Genomic DNA, 17,222 nt, shown 5'->3' on the forward strand with positions numbered 1-17,222 from the left:
ACTATAGATTAAAACTGAAAAAATTAACTAGGTGGGAACAGGATAAATTGAAGGAACCAGAGATGGAGAGTTTCAGAGGGATCATTAGGCAATATCTGACAAATAGGAAAAGGGAATACAGTACAAGACAAATGGTTAGCATTGATATATGAAATAATGAAGGCAGCAGATGATCAAATAGAACGTCTAATAGACTTTTTTTATAACACAAGAGATACTGAATTTTATTGATGAAAGGAGAAGGCACTAAATTGTGGAGGTGAAAGGGAATGCAGACATCTAAAAAATTAGATTGGCACAAAGTGCAAAGTGGCTGGGCAGGTATGGATAGGGAACAAATGCAAGGCTGTAGAAGCATATATAATTAGGGAAAAGATATGTACTTCCTATAGGAAGATTAGAGAGATCTTTGGAGGAAAGAGAAAAACTGTATGAATATCAAGAACTCTGCCGGAAAACCAGTATGACGCAAAGAAGGGAAAGCTGAATGGTAGAAAGAATATACAGAGGGGCTCTACAATGGAAATGAACTTGAGATGAACATGAGATGGGAGATACTATAATGTGAGAAGAATTTGACAGAGCACTGAAAGACCTAAGTGGAAATGAGACCCCTGGAGTAGGTGACATTCCCTTAGAATTGAGACCTCAGTAGAGCCAGTCATGAGAGAAAACAATTCCATCTGGTGTACAGGATGTATGAGACAGGTGAAATACCCTCAAACTTCATGAATGTAATGATTCCAATTCCAAAGAAATCTGCTGCTGGCAGGTGTAAATATTACTGAGCTATCAGTTTAATTAATCATGGCTCCAAAATACTGATAAATTATTTACAGAAGAATTGAAGACCATCAGTCTGGGTTCCAGAGAAATATAGGAAACATGCAAGCAATACTGACCCAGCACCTTATCTAAGAGGATAGGTTAAAGAAAGGCAAACCTACATCAACAGCATTTGTAAATTTAGATGAAACTTTACATTTTGTGTGGAATAAACTCTTTGAAATCATGAAGGTAGCAGGGATAAAATACAGGGAGCAAAAGGTTATATACAGCTTGCACAGAAAGCAGACTACAGCTTAAAGAGTGAGACAGGGTTGTAGCCTGTCCTTAATGTTACTGAATCTGTACATTAAACATGTAGTAGAGGAAATGAAGGAGAAATTTGGAAAAGGAATTAAAATCCAAAGAGACGAAATAGACACTCTGAGGTTTGCCAATGACATTTTAATTCTCTCAGAGACAAAGGACTTTAAAAAAGCTAAATGGAATGGATAGTATCTTTAAAGAGGTTATAAGATAATCATCAACAACAGTAAAAATAGGGTAGTGAAATAGTCAAATCTATCAATTCTGTGGAGAGCAGGTGAGGAACTGAGACACAAGATGAGTTTTGCTATTTTAGCAGTGAAATAACTGATGATGGCCAAAGTAGGGAGGATACAAAATGCCGACTTCTTGTAGCAATAAAAGTGCTTCTGAAAGAGGAATTTATTAACATCTAACAAATTTAATTGTTAGGAAGTCTTTCTTTGAAGTATTTGTATGGAGTGTAGCCTTGTATGGAAATTAAATGTCAACTACAAGCATTTCAGAAAAAAAAGGAGCTTTTACAGAAAATACTGAAGATTAGCTGGGTGGATTGCATAACTAATGAGGTACTGAATTGAATTGGGAATGAAAGAAATTTGTGGCACAGCTTGACTAAAAGAAAGGCTCGGTTAATATGACACATGCTGAGGCGTCACAGACTTGTCAGTTTGGTGTTGGAGGGAAGTATGGAGGGAGGGGGGGATTGTAGAGGCAGACCAAGGTATGAATACAGTAAGCAGTTTCAATTAGATACAGGACGCAATAGTTATTTGGAGATGGAAGGACTCGCACAGGATAGACCAGCGTGTAGAGGTGAATCAAACCAGTCTGCAGATTGAAGATGACACCACCACATCAAAAACTTTAGGCTCTAGAATTTACAGTCTGTCCCATTTCACTTTGTGTGTGATTTTTACTAATGTATCTAAGTGGAAAATACTTTTTCTCTCTACAATACCACTTTCTCAACATTTCAAATTATTATAAAGCAAATAATGACTAAAATATTTTAATACTTCTATAACAGCAGCCTTAATTGCCCAAAAGAATCACAAACACCACAGCATTCGTCCAGTAAATGGAAACTCATATATACAGTCAATCAATAAATTGGAATCTGCAATAAAGCAATTAACAGTGCTGAATTTTTGTTTGCAATACAAAATCTTTACATGTGTTCTATTACAAAAATTATGAGTAATAAGTGAATAAAACTAAAATAACTCCTCAATTACAAGCTATTGAAAGCTTACTACAGGTGCAAATTAGTGATTTTATCAGTTAAATTTCCATTCACCCATGGAAATTAACACTTCAGTTTGTTTTGTTTTGTGGTGCAAAAACAACTGGGGGTCGTACATGCCCAACTCAAAACTAGAGAACACGAAGACAGAGAGGAGTTAAAAAATGGTTATACGTCAATCCCAAGTGAGGTATGACAGCTAAAAACAGGGAAGTGGAGAAAGCGCTATAAAAGACTCTGTACAGAAACCAAGGTCCAGAACTAAAAATTAAATGGCCTTCGCCATATTGCTATGATGGATAGAAAGTAAAACATGGTCAACAGCTCACGTGTCATTTGCTAAAATGGCCAATAACACACACGGCAAACCCAAGTGAGAATGTAAATGGTTAAAAACATGGGCATTCCATCAGAATAAGGTGGACAGTTAAAAAATGGGCACAATGTGTATAAAGTTGTGGTGGGCACCACTTAAATGACAATGGCTAAAAAGGCAGTGCCCAATATGCAACCTAGTTAAAATGATCTCCTCCCGGCGGGAGGAGGAGGTTGTCCAAGGCGTTGGGACAGGCTTAATAATACGGTGTTTATTCCCATGAAGGGAGGACCAATAACGATGCCAAAGTGACACCAACTCCTGACAGATGGCATGCAGATATCATTGGAGGGAATATTGGAACTAGTGGACTGAGGAACGAGGACTGCAGCCTTGGCAGCAGCCTCATTACCTGGCAGACCAAGATGATCAGGAACCCACATGAACTTCACAGTGGCGCCCCAGCAAGAGTGAGCAAGTGACATAACACTTCAGTAACATGAATATCTGACAAATTTCTGAGAAAGGTTTGTTTTATACTGACTCATGGGCCTCACAGTCCAACAATGCGATTAACAAATTTGAGAGACTTGTCCACGGACACTGTAATGGTAACTAAAATATTTTCATCATAATAAGTAGCCCCTTGTTTTCCTGTTTTCATTTAATTATTGCGAAAATCAGACTGATTGATTACAAGCCAATGTGACTCCTGCATCCAAAGCAAATGCTGAATCAAATGGAAACTAAGAAAAAGATGGAGCAGTTCAACAAACAGGGATGTCTGAAAACACTACAGCCTACACGTTTCTCCTGTAGTAGTGAAAGATTGGTCCTGTTTAATCATCAAGCACTTTGACAGTACAAAGCCAAGACGAAAAATTCCTTACTGAGCAGTGAAATTCGTTTATGTAAAAATGCACTGATTAGTCAACATAGTCCTCTTAAGTCTATTTACTTTGTTCCATGTTTTCCAGTCTATGAATTACATCACAGGAGTGAAATTTTGGGAAGTCAAAAATATCCATCTCTGGCTGCCATAATATCATTGAAATCTAAACTCCTACCAGCTGCAAATTTCTTTAGATGAAGGAATAGTTGAGTCTGGAAAATACAGTGAATATTCCAATAATTTATAACTCATATCTCTCCATATTCTTACTGGCAAATTACCTTAACAGTCACATTATTATTCTAATAAAATTATTTGATCTTCATAGCCCAGGCCTCTTCTCTCATATTCATATTCACAAAGTATACACCTGTCATTGTTTCATCCTTTGCAGTGTAACAACAGGACACTTCTGTATCCCAGAAATCGAAGACCATAACCTTCTGGCATATGAAATAAAGCTTTTGTGCAGGGCCACTGGTTTCCAGCCAGTGTTTTAATTTACATTTATTTTTGACATGGTTCTGTGGTCCCATCATTAAGCTACAGTAACAAATCATTTGAATTTCTTTTGAATAGCTCAAACATTGCTATGAAATTTGTTTCATATTTGCATTTTGGTCAACATTCAAGAAACCTGTCATCCACCTTGTATGAAGTTGTAACATAATTCAAATAAAAAGTACTGTACTCTTTCCTCTGATATGCTTAATATCATCAGCTGTGTCTTACACCTTAAAATACTGAGCATTCAAAAATATATTGCAAATTTTCTTTCCCATGTTGTGAACTATTTTTTTTTCATGTATCATTGCAGTTTTGAATTACCTCACATTTATCACCTTGATGATAAATACAGTCCTGTTTAATTCCATCACTCAGAACTACTGCAAAGAGTCAAGTCATTAAAAACTTTTCCCAACTTTTGAACAAACTGCCATTTGCAAGAACACCACCGCCCTCCAAGAAAATTATTTTTGTGAACATACACTATTCTAGTTCGTCCAATTGAGCTAAATGTACATACCGCAACTACACTAGAAAGCCATATAGGCAAATATATTCTGCGTATTGACCCTTTACTTGCACCATAACACAAAAATTAAGTCATTCTTATCAGTATCATATTTGTGTCAATCTGAGAAACTTTCAGCATGCTCTTGTAGCTATGAAAATATATGCAGGTAGACCCCAGAAGGAACAAGATATCTTCTTATAATTTATAGTGGAACTACCTAAACTTACCCACATAATTATTTGAAGCTTAACAACTTACCTCACAGTCCAAAAGATGTTCATCTTCTGGCGTGCTTGGCAAAGGGCAACCAGCACCATCATCCTCTTCTGCCAGAACACTTGCATCATCCTCCAACAAATCTCTGACCTCTCGTAATTCAGGGATCTCTTTGTTCAACCAATCTTTCTCAGTCACCCACAGTCTTCTCAATCTTAAGCCATCAGAGAGGCTTACTTCACCTTCTGTATCCGAGCTACTGCACGGATCAGCAACTACCCTGCTCACATCACCTGGAGATGTACTTTGCGATGTAACTGGTGAATTATTGGAGATGTCTCTCAAAACAGGTGGACAACCAAATGAAATTTCTGATTGGGCAACAGAAGTTTGAAGCAGTTCCAGAGGTGAAACAGGACAGTCACCACCAGCTCTTATTTCCGGGAAACACTTTCCATTTCCACCTTTGAAGTTCTCGTACATTTTGCTGCCGTCCTGTTTAAACAAATTCTTTCATAACCATACTGCCATAACAAAGCATAGTAATATTTAAAAAAAATCACAAAACAGGAAGGCTTAACTATTACAACATCAATCTACACCTGCAAGCAAAAAACACACACACACACACACACAAACACACACACACACACACACACACACACACACACACACTCTCTCTCTCTCTCTCTCTCTCTCTCTCTCTCTCTCTCTCTCTCTCTCTCCCCCCAACTACCCTGAAGCTGCTCGCACCTCCACCTATTTTAAATATTATTTCCTTTTATGACACATACATTGTTGTAATACCTTCGCCAAAATATTTTAGGAGTGACAATTCCTAAATAAGCTGGCACTACAGCTCAATGGAAAGGGTCTCAGATTAGATTAGATTAATACTAGTTCCATGGATCATGAATACGATATTTCGTAATGATGTGGAACGAGTCGAATTTTCTAATACATGACATAATTAGGTTAATTTAACAACATACTTAAGTTAATACAACAACTTTATTTTTTGTGTTTTTTGTTTTTATTTTTTTTTTTATTTTTTAAATATATTTTTTTCTTTTTTTCTTAATTTATATCTAAAAATTCCTCTATGGAGTAGAAGGAGTTGTCATTCAGAAATTCTTTTAATTTCTTCTTAAATACTTGTTGGGTATCTGTCATACTTTTGATACTATTTGGTAAGTGACCAAAGACTTTAGTGCCAGTATAATTCACCCCTTTCTGTGCCAAAGTTAGATTTAATCTTTAATAGTGAAGATCATCCTTTCTCGTAGTATTGTAGTTATGCACACTGCTATTACTTTTGAATTGGGTTTGGTTGTTAATAACAAATTTCATAAGAGAGTATATATACTGAGAAGCTACTGTGAATATCCCTAGATCCTTAAATAAATGTCTGCAGGATGATCTTGGGTGGACTCCAGCTATTATTCTGATTACACGCTTTTGTGCAATAAATACTTTATTCCTCAGTGATGAATTACCCCAAAATATGATGCCATATGAAAGCAATGAGAGAAAATAGGCGTAGTAAGCTAATTTACTAAGATGTTTATCACCAAAATTTGCAATGACCCTTATTGCATAAGTAACTGAACTCAAACGTTTCAGCAGATCATCAATGTGTTTCTTCCAATTTAATCTCTCATCAATGGACACACCTAAAAATTTGGAATATTCTACCTTAGCTATATGCTTCTGATTAAGGTCTATATTTATTAATGGCGTCATACCATTCCCTGTACGAAACTGTATGTACTGTGTCTTATCAAAATTCAGTGAGAGTCCATTCACAAGGAACCACTTAGTAATTTTCTGAAAGACAGTATTGACAATTTCATCAGTTAATTCTTGTTTGTCAGGTGTGATTACTATACTTGTATCATCAGCAAAGATAACTAACTTTGCCTCTTCATGAATATAGAATGGCAAGTCATTAATACATAATAAGAACAACAAAGGACCCAAGACTGACCCTTGTGGAACCCCATTCTTGATAGTTCCCCAGTTTGAGGAATGTGCTGATCTTTGCATGTTACAAGAACTACTTATTTCAACTTTCTGCACTCTTCCAGTTAGGTACGAATTAAACCATTTGTGCACTGTCCCACTCATGCCACAATACTTGAGCTTGTCTAGCAGAATTTCATGATTTACACAATCAAAAGCCTTTGAGAGATCACAAAAAATCCCAATGGGTGGTGTTCGGTTATTCAGATCATTCAAAATTAGTCTGTTGAAAGCATAAATGGCATTTTCTGTCGAAAAACCTTTCTGGAAACCAAACTGACATTTTGTTAGTACTTCATTTTTACAGATATGTGAAGCTACTCTTGAATACATTACTTTCTCAAAAATTTTGGATAAAGCTGTTAGAAGGGAGATTGGACGGTAATTGTTGACATCAGATCTATCCCCCTTTTTATGCAAAGGTCTAACAATAGCATATTTCAGTCTATCAGGGAAAATGCCCTGTTCCAGAGAGCTATTACACAGGTGTCTGAGAATCTTACTTATCTGTTGAGAACAAGCTTTTAGTATTTTGCTGGAAATGCCATCAATTCCATGTGAGTTTTTGCTTTTAAGCAAGTTTATTATTTTCCTAATTTCAGAGGGAGAAGTGGGTGAGATTTCAATTGTATCAAATTGCATAGGTATGGCCTCTTCCATTAACAGCCTAGCATCTTCTAATGAACACCTGGATCCTACTATATCCACAACATTTAGAAAATGATTATTAAAAATATTTTCAACTTCTGACTTTTTGTTCGTCCCCAGTCAGTCCTAAGAGTCCTGTGTCACTTTTCACTTCTTTCATCTCTGGCAATGTTTGTTAATGAGAAGCTACATTGAGGTTCGTAATCCATGTTAAACTGTAGGTCCCACTGCAAATGGCTGCATAAGTCATTTCCAAGCTAAGAAAATGGCAACAGCGTAAAATTTCCCATAGGACTACAGCTAGTAAAACCTTTGGGGTGAGGACAATTTCACAATCTTTTCTCTTTATAAGCAATGATATTTCATAGATACCCATTTCATTTTCAGGCCATTGGAAAGCCTAAATAATTTTTATATTCCTTAAAATGCCAGTGCCTATTAGAGGTTTTATGCTATGTGCATTTTATTACATTGTTTAACATCTTACCATGCTATGCAGACTTCTGCTCATCAGGTGAACATTCAGATTATATTAATCTCTCTAGAATGTACAATGTAATTTCACTGAAAAATAGCCATCTACAGACTTTTGCTGCAGTTTCACTTCCAGTAGATGTGGAGCGTTTATTGCCCAATGTGTGGAGGACAACTAACTACTACTGCAAAATTAGTCTGCACATATTCAATCATCCAGTGGGTTTTTGCTTGAATGAAATGCTCTTACACTGGTATCTTGATCTGTACTTCCTTCCCACTGAGGATGATCATGATTTAAAAATTTATATAGCAAACTATAAATATTAATGAACAATGTGCATACATGTAGTAATGTGACATGATCTGAAGCTTGGAAAGTGCAGAAACATGGTAAAGAATATCATTCAATACACACAGAACAAAGCTTGGCTTTTTGTTATCAGTACCAGCACTGCAATAAGAATTTTCTTTGCATAGTCACAACTCATTACATCATTCTTAATAAGGAGAAATAATCAGACGTGAAGTTGCTACAGTTGTACCCCAAGAGTGAGTCATAGGCTTAGTTTGTTTCATGTACCAGAGATCATTTTGCACAATAAATCTTAATGATGTGGAGTGAGTCATTTTACATTTACATAGAAAATAAATTCATAAATATGGCCACATGCAGAACATTTATAAGCTTTTTTGTACTACTACTACTACTACTACTACTACTACACAGACACGAGTACTTCCTACACACCGCCTTTTAAATATTACAATAACAGAAATTCTCGGAATAGAAGGAGTTGTCAAGAAGAAACTTTTTCAGTTTATTTTCAAATTTTACTTTGCTGTCAAACATTTTATATCATTGGGTAAGTGATCAAAAACTTTAGTTGCAGCATTTTGTACCCTTTTGTGCTAAAGACAACCTTCAATTGGAGTAATGAATGTCACTTTTCCATCTGGTATTGTAATTGTGTACATTATTGTCCCTTTTGAACTGCAGAGGATTCATTAATAACAAACTTAATGAAGGAATAAATATAAAGTGAAGCAGTAGGTAGAATGCCCAAATCAAACAGATGTCAACAAGGTGATCATGGGTGAGCACCACACATTCTTACAGGAGGTCCTTTAACTATGGAGAATTCTTTAAAGATGAATTACCCCACAAAATTATTCCATATGACACTGTTGACTGAAAATGCGCAAAATATGTCAACATACTGATTTCTCTTGGCCCAAGATTTGCGATGACACCATAAGCAAATGTGGCTGAATGAAGTAGTAGTTTTCAGAGTTCCAAAATGTGCTTTTTCCAGTCTAAATTCTCATCAATATATGGAGAAAAAAGTTTTGAAATTTTCACCCTATTTATTATTTTCTCACCATGTGTTACACATACTATTTATGTAGTACCCACGTATGTACAGAACTGAATATGTTGTACATCACCTGACTTTGAAACTGGCTGGATAATGAAATAATTTATTATGGTGGTTAATGCTAGCGACTCCAAGAAGTTGTCTGTAGATTACACTGTTCTGTATAAGGACCTCGGCACACAATTTTACTAAAATGCAGGGAGACCTACAGAGGATCAACACTATGAAGTGACAGCCAACTGACCCTAAAAATTCATAAAGGTAATTTATTCCACTAAATACGTGGAAAAACCAATTATTGTTTAATTATACTGTCGGTGAATAACCACTGGAAAACTTAGCAATTAGAAATTGCAGAACATTTATAAATATGAATATTTAAAGTCTAACGACTGTATAAAACTAGGAGAAGTAGGGGCCAGATAGGTTATTGTGCTTTAGCTCCTGCCACTCAAATTCGAATCCTTGAAAGAACTCAACTGTATTCATGTGCTCCGGTTATAGAGTATACTGCAGGTGAGACTGTTCTGATGTGAAGCTATTATCCAACCGCTTTCAAAGTCAGGAAGTGAATGCAGCGAGCTACTAATGCCTTGCAATATGCACATGTGAAACTGACGTGACATGATAAGCTCTCTGAATGTTTCTGTTGACGGACACGTGCACGTCATCCTACTGAACTATGACCAGCTTGCCGTACACAGGGCACATCCGGATCTGCGCAACTTAACTGTTTGGACGCGCCTGCCAATTATTTCGAGGCGTTGCAAAATCATCGCGATAAAAACGGCAGTAAGAAAAATAATCTCAGCCCACAACTAACTTGCAAGTATCAGTATTTTGTTGTACACTTTAAATATCCCTTTCCGTCATTAATTCCATATAGCGACCGCGAATTTTTTTCTTTTTTTTTCAAACGCAGATTTCCGAAGTGGTACGCCCTATTAGCGGTACTTTAACGGACCAACCTCAGCGATCTAATCCAAAACCTTGAGTACCCAGGCACTGCAAAGAGACTTTCGTGCCGCATTGTGGTGCACATTAATACGAGGGGAAGTCAAAGAGTAAAGGGCCTCTCGAGGAAAGAAATATTTATTCCAATGATGGAAAACTGAAACATACATTTTTTTACTTCTCTGCGCTTCAACGTACTTTGTCCAGCGTTTCATAATTATCTGATTCGGTAACACGGCACGGCATTAATGACTTCTGCATCGGCTGCAAATCGTCTTCCCCTGAGTTTCCTTCAATGGTCCAAATGTGTGGAAATCGGTTGGAGCCAGGTCTGGACTGCATGGCGGGTGTTTCCAGCACTTCAATTCTCTGTTTCGGCCATCTTGCTGTATGATAACACTTTTTCGCAGTTTTCCTCGATGTTTGGATCTGATTGCAGGTTTCAGTTTTCTTCGCAACACATCACAATAGTTCTCACTGTTCACAGTTCGCCCCTTGCGGTAAAATTAACGGCTACCACACCTTCCGTGTCCCAGAACAGCGTTAACATAACCTTACCAGCTGATGGTTGACGTTTAGATACTCTTAACTTCTGGTGATGATGGATGCTTCGGAACTATGCTCGCAGTATTACTTTCCGGTTCGTGGTGGTGCACCCACGTTTCGTCAACAGCAACGATTTGCTGTAAAAATCCATCTCCTCGCCACGATAACGGGCCAAATGTTTACGACATATCCTCAACGACTTCCAAATTGTCCTGAGTTGCTGAAGTCTATGGCCTGCCCGATCTTTCCTCGTCTCATGGAGAAGTTCTTCCTTGTTTGAAGCGCTCTATCCATTCGTAGATCTTGCTTCGCCTTAAGCAGCTGTCACAATAATGCGCTTGTATTCGACTAATAATTTCTGCAAACAAACTGCGAATCACTGCCCTCATTTCCTCCTCAGTGCATAACGACAATAGAGCTGCCATGTTTCACAGTCTGCTTCAATACGACAACTAATGCGGTTACAAGAGAACTGTTACAGGCAACAATACTTCAGCACTGTATACTAGCAGTGTTAACAAGCCATACGGCGAGAAACTGCGAAAGTCCCTTTACTTTTTGACTTCCCCCTCGTACATCTATTGACGAATGACGATGCGGTTCCTGGACTATCGCGGGCAGCGTCACGTACACTTTACACTCTTTGAGTAGGGCATGCGGTAGTACTTTACGGAGTGGAGCAAGAAAAATAATATTGCTATCAGGAGAGCAAAAATAAACAGTTGTTCCATCCACTCTGTCAGCTGATAACAGTGATGTATGCAGATGGAAGTTTCAGCACTGTGGAGGAAGTAGTCTGAAATTTTGCAGAGATGATACTGGGAATTTACTATAAGCTCCCAACAAAAAAAGGGGAAATTTGAATTCAAATTATTCAGTTCGACACTGCTTTGAACCTGCTTCCCCTTTTGAATTACTTACAAGTCTTAATTTCGTGTATAAAATCACACGTTATTGATTGCAAAAATTTCTGGTACTGTTTGCCTTACACGTAGCCTGTTTGAAACCACATACGAGGTGTGTGTATAAAATAACTGGACTGATACTGCTACAGAGCAACTACGCGTGCGCCAAAGATGAACGACCGATGGTGTATTCTCAGTTGGATGTGACTTATTGCGTTTTGCTGGAAAGAAATGTGCAACAAATTGTTAAGTTTCACATGGGATTTGGAAAAACTGCTACCGCAAATTGTCTCCTGCTAAAAGATGTGCATTGCGAAGACTGTTTATTAAGTATGCGAGTTTTTGAGTGGTTCAAACGTTTCCAAGCTCAACAGCTCACTGAAATATTCAGACCACTGGTTAAAATCTGTTCTCCACTAATAAAATTTCCTTCTTTATCTCTACAGAATACAGTACATGGTTAAAAACCTTTCTTCAATTCCTAAACTCTCTTCTTGGTCGTTATATTCTTCTTCTTCTTCTTCTTCTTCTAGCTCTACAACCCATTTCTTCTATAATTCTCGTCTTTCGTTTTCTTCATGAATTCTGCCGTATGAGCTCTTGTTGCCCTGTTTATCATTTTCTTTCTTGCATCATTCTCTCTGCCATCGCCTTTTTACAACCTTCAACAAACCATCCTGCCCTTTCCACCGTTTCTTCTCTACCTCAATTTACTTCTGCAGTTCCTTGTAGAACATCCTTCATCATATTCCCCTTCAATGCTTTCCACAGCCCAGCTTTGTTTGGCTTCAAACTACTACTGCAGTTCTGTTTCATACTTTTCAGATACTCCCTTCTCTTTTAATTTGGATACATTGTATCTTCGTGGAGCTTCTCTCTTCGCTCTGGCTCTAAAGACAGCTATACTTTGTCTGTGTGTCACTCTTACCATATAATGGTTCGAGTTGCATGCAGCCTCCTGCAGCTATCAACTTCAACAATGTCAGACGCATGTCTCATTTCAATTACTAAATGGTCAATTTAATTAAAAGTAGTGCCATCTGGTGAGCACCATGTGGCTTTCCTTATGTTCCTTCTTTGTAGTAACATACTCTTCACTATCACTGCGTATTGCCCATTGCAAAGTCTGGAAGTCCCTGTCCATTTTCATTCGTCATCTCATGCAGACTCATTTCCTACTGTTTCTCTAAAGGCTCCTTTTCCCATTTTTGCATTGAATTCGCCTACCACTACATTTCAGCAGAGGTCATCAGGGGTGGAGGTGAATATATGACAAGATATGACCAACTGACAGATGAAACCTGGGAAAAGGAAGTGATGCCAAACCAGTGGATCCTGACCATTTTTTACCCGATTGAAGGGGATAAAGCAAACTGTGAAAATTACCATGGTATCCCTTTATTCAGTGCTGCATACAATGCATTAGCCAAAGTCATTTGTATGAGACTTTCTTCACTTACAGAAGAAGTACTTTGAGACTACCACTGTGTGTTTTGATGGAGCATATGAACAGATAACCAGATCTTCACTGTAAGGCAAATAATGGAAAAGTGTTATGAATGTAATGTGGATAAACATCAGCTTTTTATAGGCTTCGAACAGGCCTATAATAGTGTTAAAAGGAAAAAGGTTATCAGGCCTAATGGAGATGGAATTCCCATATAAACTAATCACCAGCACAAAATGCCAAGTAAAAGTGTGAAGAAAACTCTAAAGAATTTGAGGTCAGCCAAGGGTTATGACAAGGTGATGTATTATCACACTACTCTTCAACATAGTGTTTGAGAGAGTGACAAGCTTGGGCAAAAGCCGTACTTATGGGAAAACCCAGACAGCGATGGGAGGACGAGCTACAGAAAGACTTTTGCCAGCTAGGAGTCCATGACAACTGGATCCAAAGTGCACAAGATCACAATCTATGGAGCAGCATTTTGAGTCAGCACATGATCTACAGGATGAATTTGAAAGTTTCAACAAGTTCAAGTAACTGGTCAGCAAGATCAATTTCTGGGTGCAGGTGCACAGTCTGGAGTCGACAAAAATGCATAATTCTTTTTTTCCGGGGAAAATTGATAGCCATGATTCAAGGCCCAGTCATGAACTCTCCAGACAGCTCACTGAAGGTGGTGCTCAGTGGTGCACAGTGATGCAGAGGCACGGTACAGGCACAGACCATCCACACACAGTGATGCAAAGATTTTGGGGCCCACTGCATTTACAATATCATTGATGGCAATAGCAAAGAGCATTATACTCAGAACCAACCCATGAGGAATTCCAGTTTCCTGTACATATTGGTTGCTGAGAGTCTAATCTATCCGAACCCAAAGGAAAAGGAAAAAGGAGACCTAGGTATTTCTGGATAAATGTGGGTAAACTGCCCGTAAACCCCACTTATGCAGTGAAGACAGGATGTGATGTCGCCAGGTGGTATAGTATCCCTTCAGTAGGTCAAATAACACAGCAATCAGATGGTGATGCACAAAAGCATTGCACACTGCAGATTTCAAAATAACCAGGCGATTTGTGGTGGGCCCAAAAGCCACTTTGGAATCTTTATATATGCCCTCCGGCTTCAAGGGCCCACAAAGACAGTGGTCGACCATTTGTTCGAATAGCTTTCACAGCCCATTCATTAGAGAGATTTGTCAGTAGTTAGTTAAAATATGTGGGTCCTTTACCAGTTTGAGGACAGGAATAATAATACCTTCCCAGCACTGAGATGGAAATACTCTCTCCCGCCAATGCTATTAAAAAGCCCGAGGGTGTGTTTCATGTTGTAGGCACGAAGATGTTCGAGCATTTGGTTGGGGATTTTGTTGGGTCCAAGAGCCGTATCGCAGCACTCTGCCAAAGTGCTGCAAAGCTCCCATTCACAAAAAGGGACACTGTATCATAGAGAGCCGTGTGCATGGAAAGATAGCGGGCAGTGTTCTATAAGGTGTTTCCAGGTCACGAAATGAGGCTGGGAATGACTGCAAATGGACACCTCAGTAAAGTGTGCCACAAAACATTTGGCAAGTACCACGGGATCAGTGCAGATGTTACCACTGACAAGGATGCCATGAACCGCCACAAATGCAGCAGAGTTTAGTCCATATCTGGGGCAATGGGGTGTGGGATCACATAAATGACATATTGCTCCCAACACTCCTGCATCCTTTTCTTTATTAAAAGCCATGCTTTTGCCCAGAGTCTCTTGAATGCTATCAGATTATCCATAGACAGGTGGCACTTGTGCTTTTGAAGTGCCATGTGGTGTTCCTGATAGCTGCGGCTTTACCTTCAGACCACCAGTGGTCATCACAATGAGTCTGTGGAGTAGGTTATCACTGCTGTTGTAGTATGATTAATAGTATCAATAGTATCCTGTGTCAATTTGTTGATATCAGTCACACAACTGGCTGGAAAAGCGGCTGCAGAGGAGAAATCCCGCCAATCAGCTTTCCAAAGCAACAAACGTTGAGCATGTTCCAGATGTCTGGGAGGGGAGAGCGAGAGAATAATAGGAAAATGGTCACTGTCGCAAAGATCACTATGGATGCGCCACTGAATCTGGGGGAAGATACTCAGGCTACAAGCTGTGAGATCAATAGCTGATAATGTCCCGTGGGCCACACGGAAATGGGTTGCAGCTCCAGTGTCGAGTAAGCAGACATCCATTTCTGAAAGGTGTTCTAGTATCTTCGCATCAATGAGACAGTGTCACTACCCCACAGGGTATTATGGGCATTTAAGTCCCCCAATAAGATGAAGGGAAGGTAGATAGCGGTTCCACTGACTAACAGATCGTGGAATTGGAAAGGTCCATTTGGGGGTACATAAACATTACACATTGTCAATTGAATTGATATGTAGACATTAATGGCCATGGCCTCTAGAGCAATGGTAAGGGGCACCTGCTCTCTGGAAGTACCAGTACATATGAGAGTACAGACCCCAACGGACGCTCTCTCGACATTAACACGATTTGTACAGTAGGGTTGGTAGTTTTTCAGAACAGATAGTTATGTTGTCGTAAACAGTGTTTCCTGAAGTGCTATGCCTATTATGGAGTAAGTAGCCATTAAATTGCTGAGTTCGGTCAAATGACGATCGTAGCTGTTACGGTTCCATTGAAGGAGTGTTGGTGTCAGGTCTGAGAAAGCTGAGAATACAAAATATCGATAAGATTACTTTCTTACCAGGTTGTGGTCCACCTGATTGTGTGATCTGTCATCCATGTGCATAGGCTCGACTACTGTAAGGCTTGGGAGCAGAACATCTGAAGCCTCAGAAAGTAATTTACCTTCATTCTTGTCCTCCTAAGACTTCAACTTCTGTGAAGATTTCCCCATTTTTATCTTCTGGGAGTATGAGAATTGTACTTTTCTTCAGCCCTCAGCCTGTGGCTGCTGGTCCTTGTCTTAAGAGGGGGAACCTTGACAGGTGTGCTCATCCCTGATGCCACAGAATGGCTTCAAACCTTTTCCATGTATCTTGATAAGATAGGCGGAATTCTCCCTCTTAAACAATGAACATTACGGTAACAAAGATGGTGCGGTTCTGGACAGTTAACACATGGAGGGGGTTGGTCACAAGGGCTGCCCTCTTGGGCCACCCGTCCACATGCACCACAGACAGCCTCATTGGAACAGCAGGACGACATGCATCCAAACCTTTGGATCTTAAAACATCTCACCAGAGGAGGAAGGTAAGGCCTGACATCACACTTCTAACTATGACCTTAACCTTCTCAGGCAAAATGCTGCCATCAAAGGCTAGGATAAAAGCTCCAGTGTCCACTATTATCCTTGGGTACCTTCTGGACGCAGCAAGCAAAATCGACTCCACACTGCACTAGGTAGTACGAACTGATGAGTTCATAACTTTAGGTCCTGATGGAACATAACACCTTGAATTCTACCGAGCTCATTAGGAGGAGACATGGTGAATGGTATACCTCAGAACTTAACACAAGCCGGAAGTGTTGTAACCTCCCCAAACTGATCTTCAGTATATTCAATGAAAAACATTGGCTTCATTGAAGCAAGAGCCACTGTCAGTGCAGGAACACACCCAGAACAAAGCAAACTGGCTACTTCCATTTCTCCTTGCCGGGCTCACATCCTGAGGCATGGTCAATGACATAAATGCCTTACAATTATAAACTCCTGCATTAAAATCACTATTCCTGAGTGATGAGACAGCTGTGTTGGCATGGCCACCATTAAGTTTGATCCCTTTCATTGCAGATCATCTGCCCCGATGCTACACAATCCTAAGTAAAATTTGAAAAATCTAGGTCAAAACCCAAAAAAAGGGACCAGAAGGAAAAAAGCCAAAAAATGTGTGTGGGGGCGGGGGGGGACAGGCAGGAAGGACCGCAAGTCTATTCTAGCCCCCCACACTGCAGTGAGGATTTGTTATGTAAATATCTGTGAATGCAGATCTTTGACATTCACTTTTGATGCTTGTGACAAGCATATCTTAGGACTGAAATATTGGACTTAAAGGTATTCAAGTTTGTGGGCA

At 39.1% G+C, this 17,222-nt stretch overlaps 1 protein-coding gene across 2 annotated transcripts in view; it reads right to left on the reverse strand.

Moving 5' to 3' along the window:
* LOC126471110 (adiponectin receptor protein) overlaps nucleotides 1-17,222 on the reverse strand; it is an 81,130-nt gene that overhangs the window by 33,755 nt on the left and 30,153 nt on the right. The window contains exons 1-2 of one of the 2 annotated variants that reach the window (XM_050099191.1): nucleotides 9,784-9,908; nucleotides 4,823-5,275 (exon numbers count right to left, since the gene is read on the reverse strand). In XM_050099191.1, the coding sequence (XP_049955148.1) occupies nucleotides 4,823-5,275; nucleotides 9,784-9,792 (462 nt within the window). In that variant the 5' untranslated portion in view covers nucleotides 9,793-9,908. Of the gene's footprint in view, nucleotides 1-4,822; nucleotides 5,276-9,783; nucleotides 9,909-17,222 lie in introns of those variants that run through there. The other variant, XM_050099190.1, reaches the window with a different exon arrangement.

This window comes from Schistocerca serialis, chromosome 3, assembly GCF_023864345.2.
Source record: "Schistocerca serialis cubense isolate TAMUIC-IGC-003099 chromosome 3, iqSchSeri2.2, whole genome shotgun sequence".
In the NCBI taxonomy this organism is placed as follows: Eukaryota; Metazoa; Arthropoda; class Insecta; order Orthoptera; family Acrididae; genus Schistocerca; species Schistocerca serialis.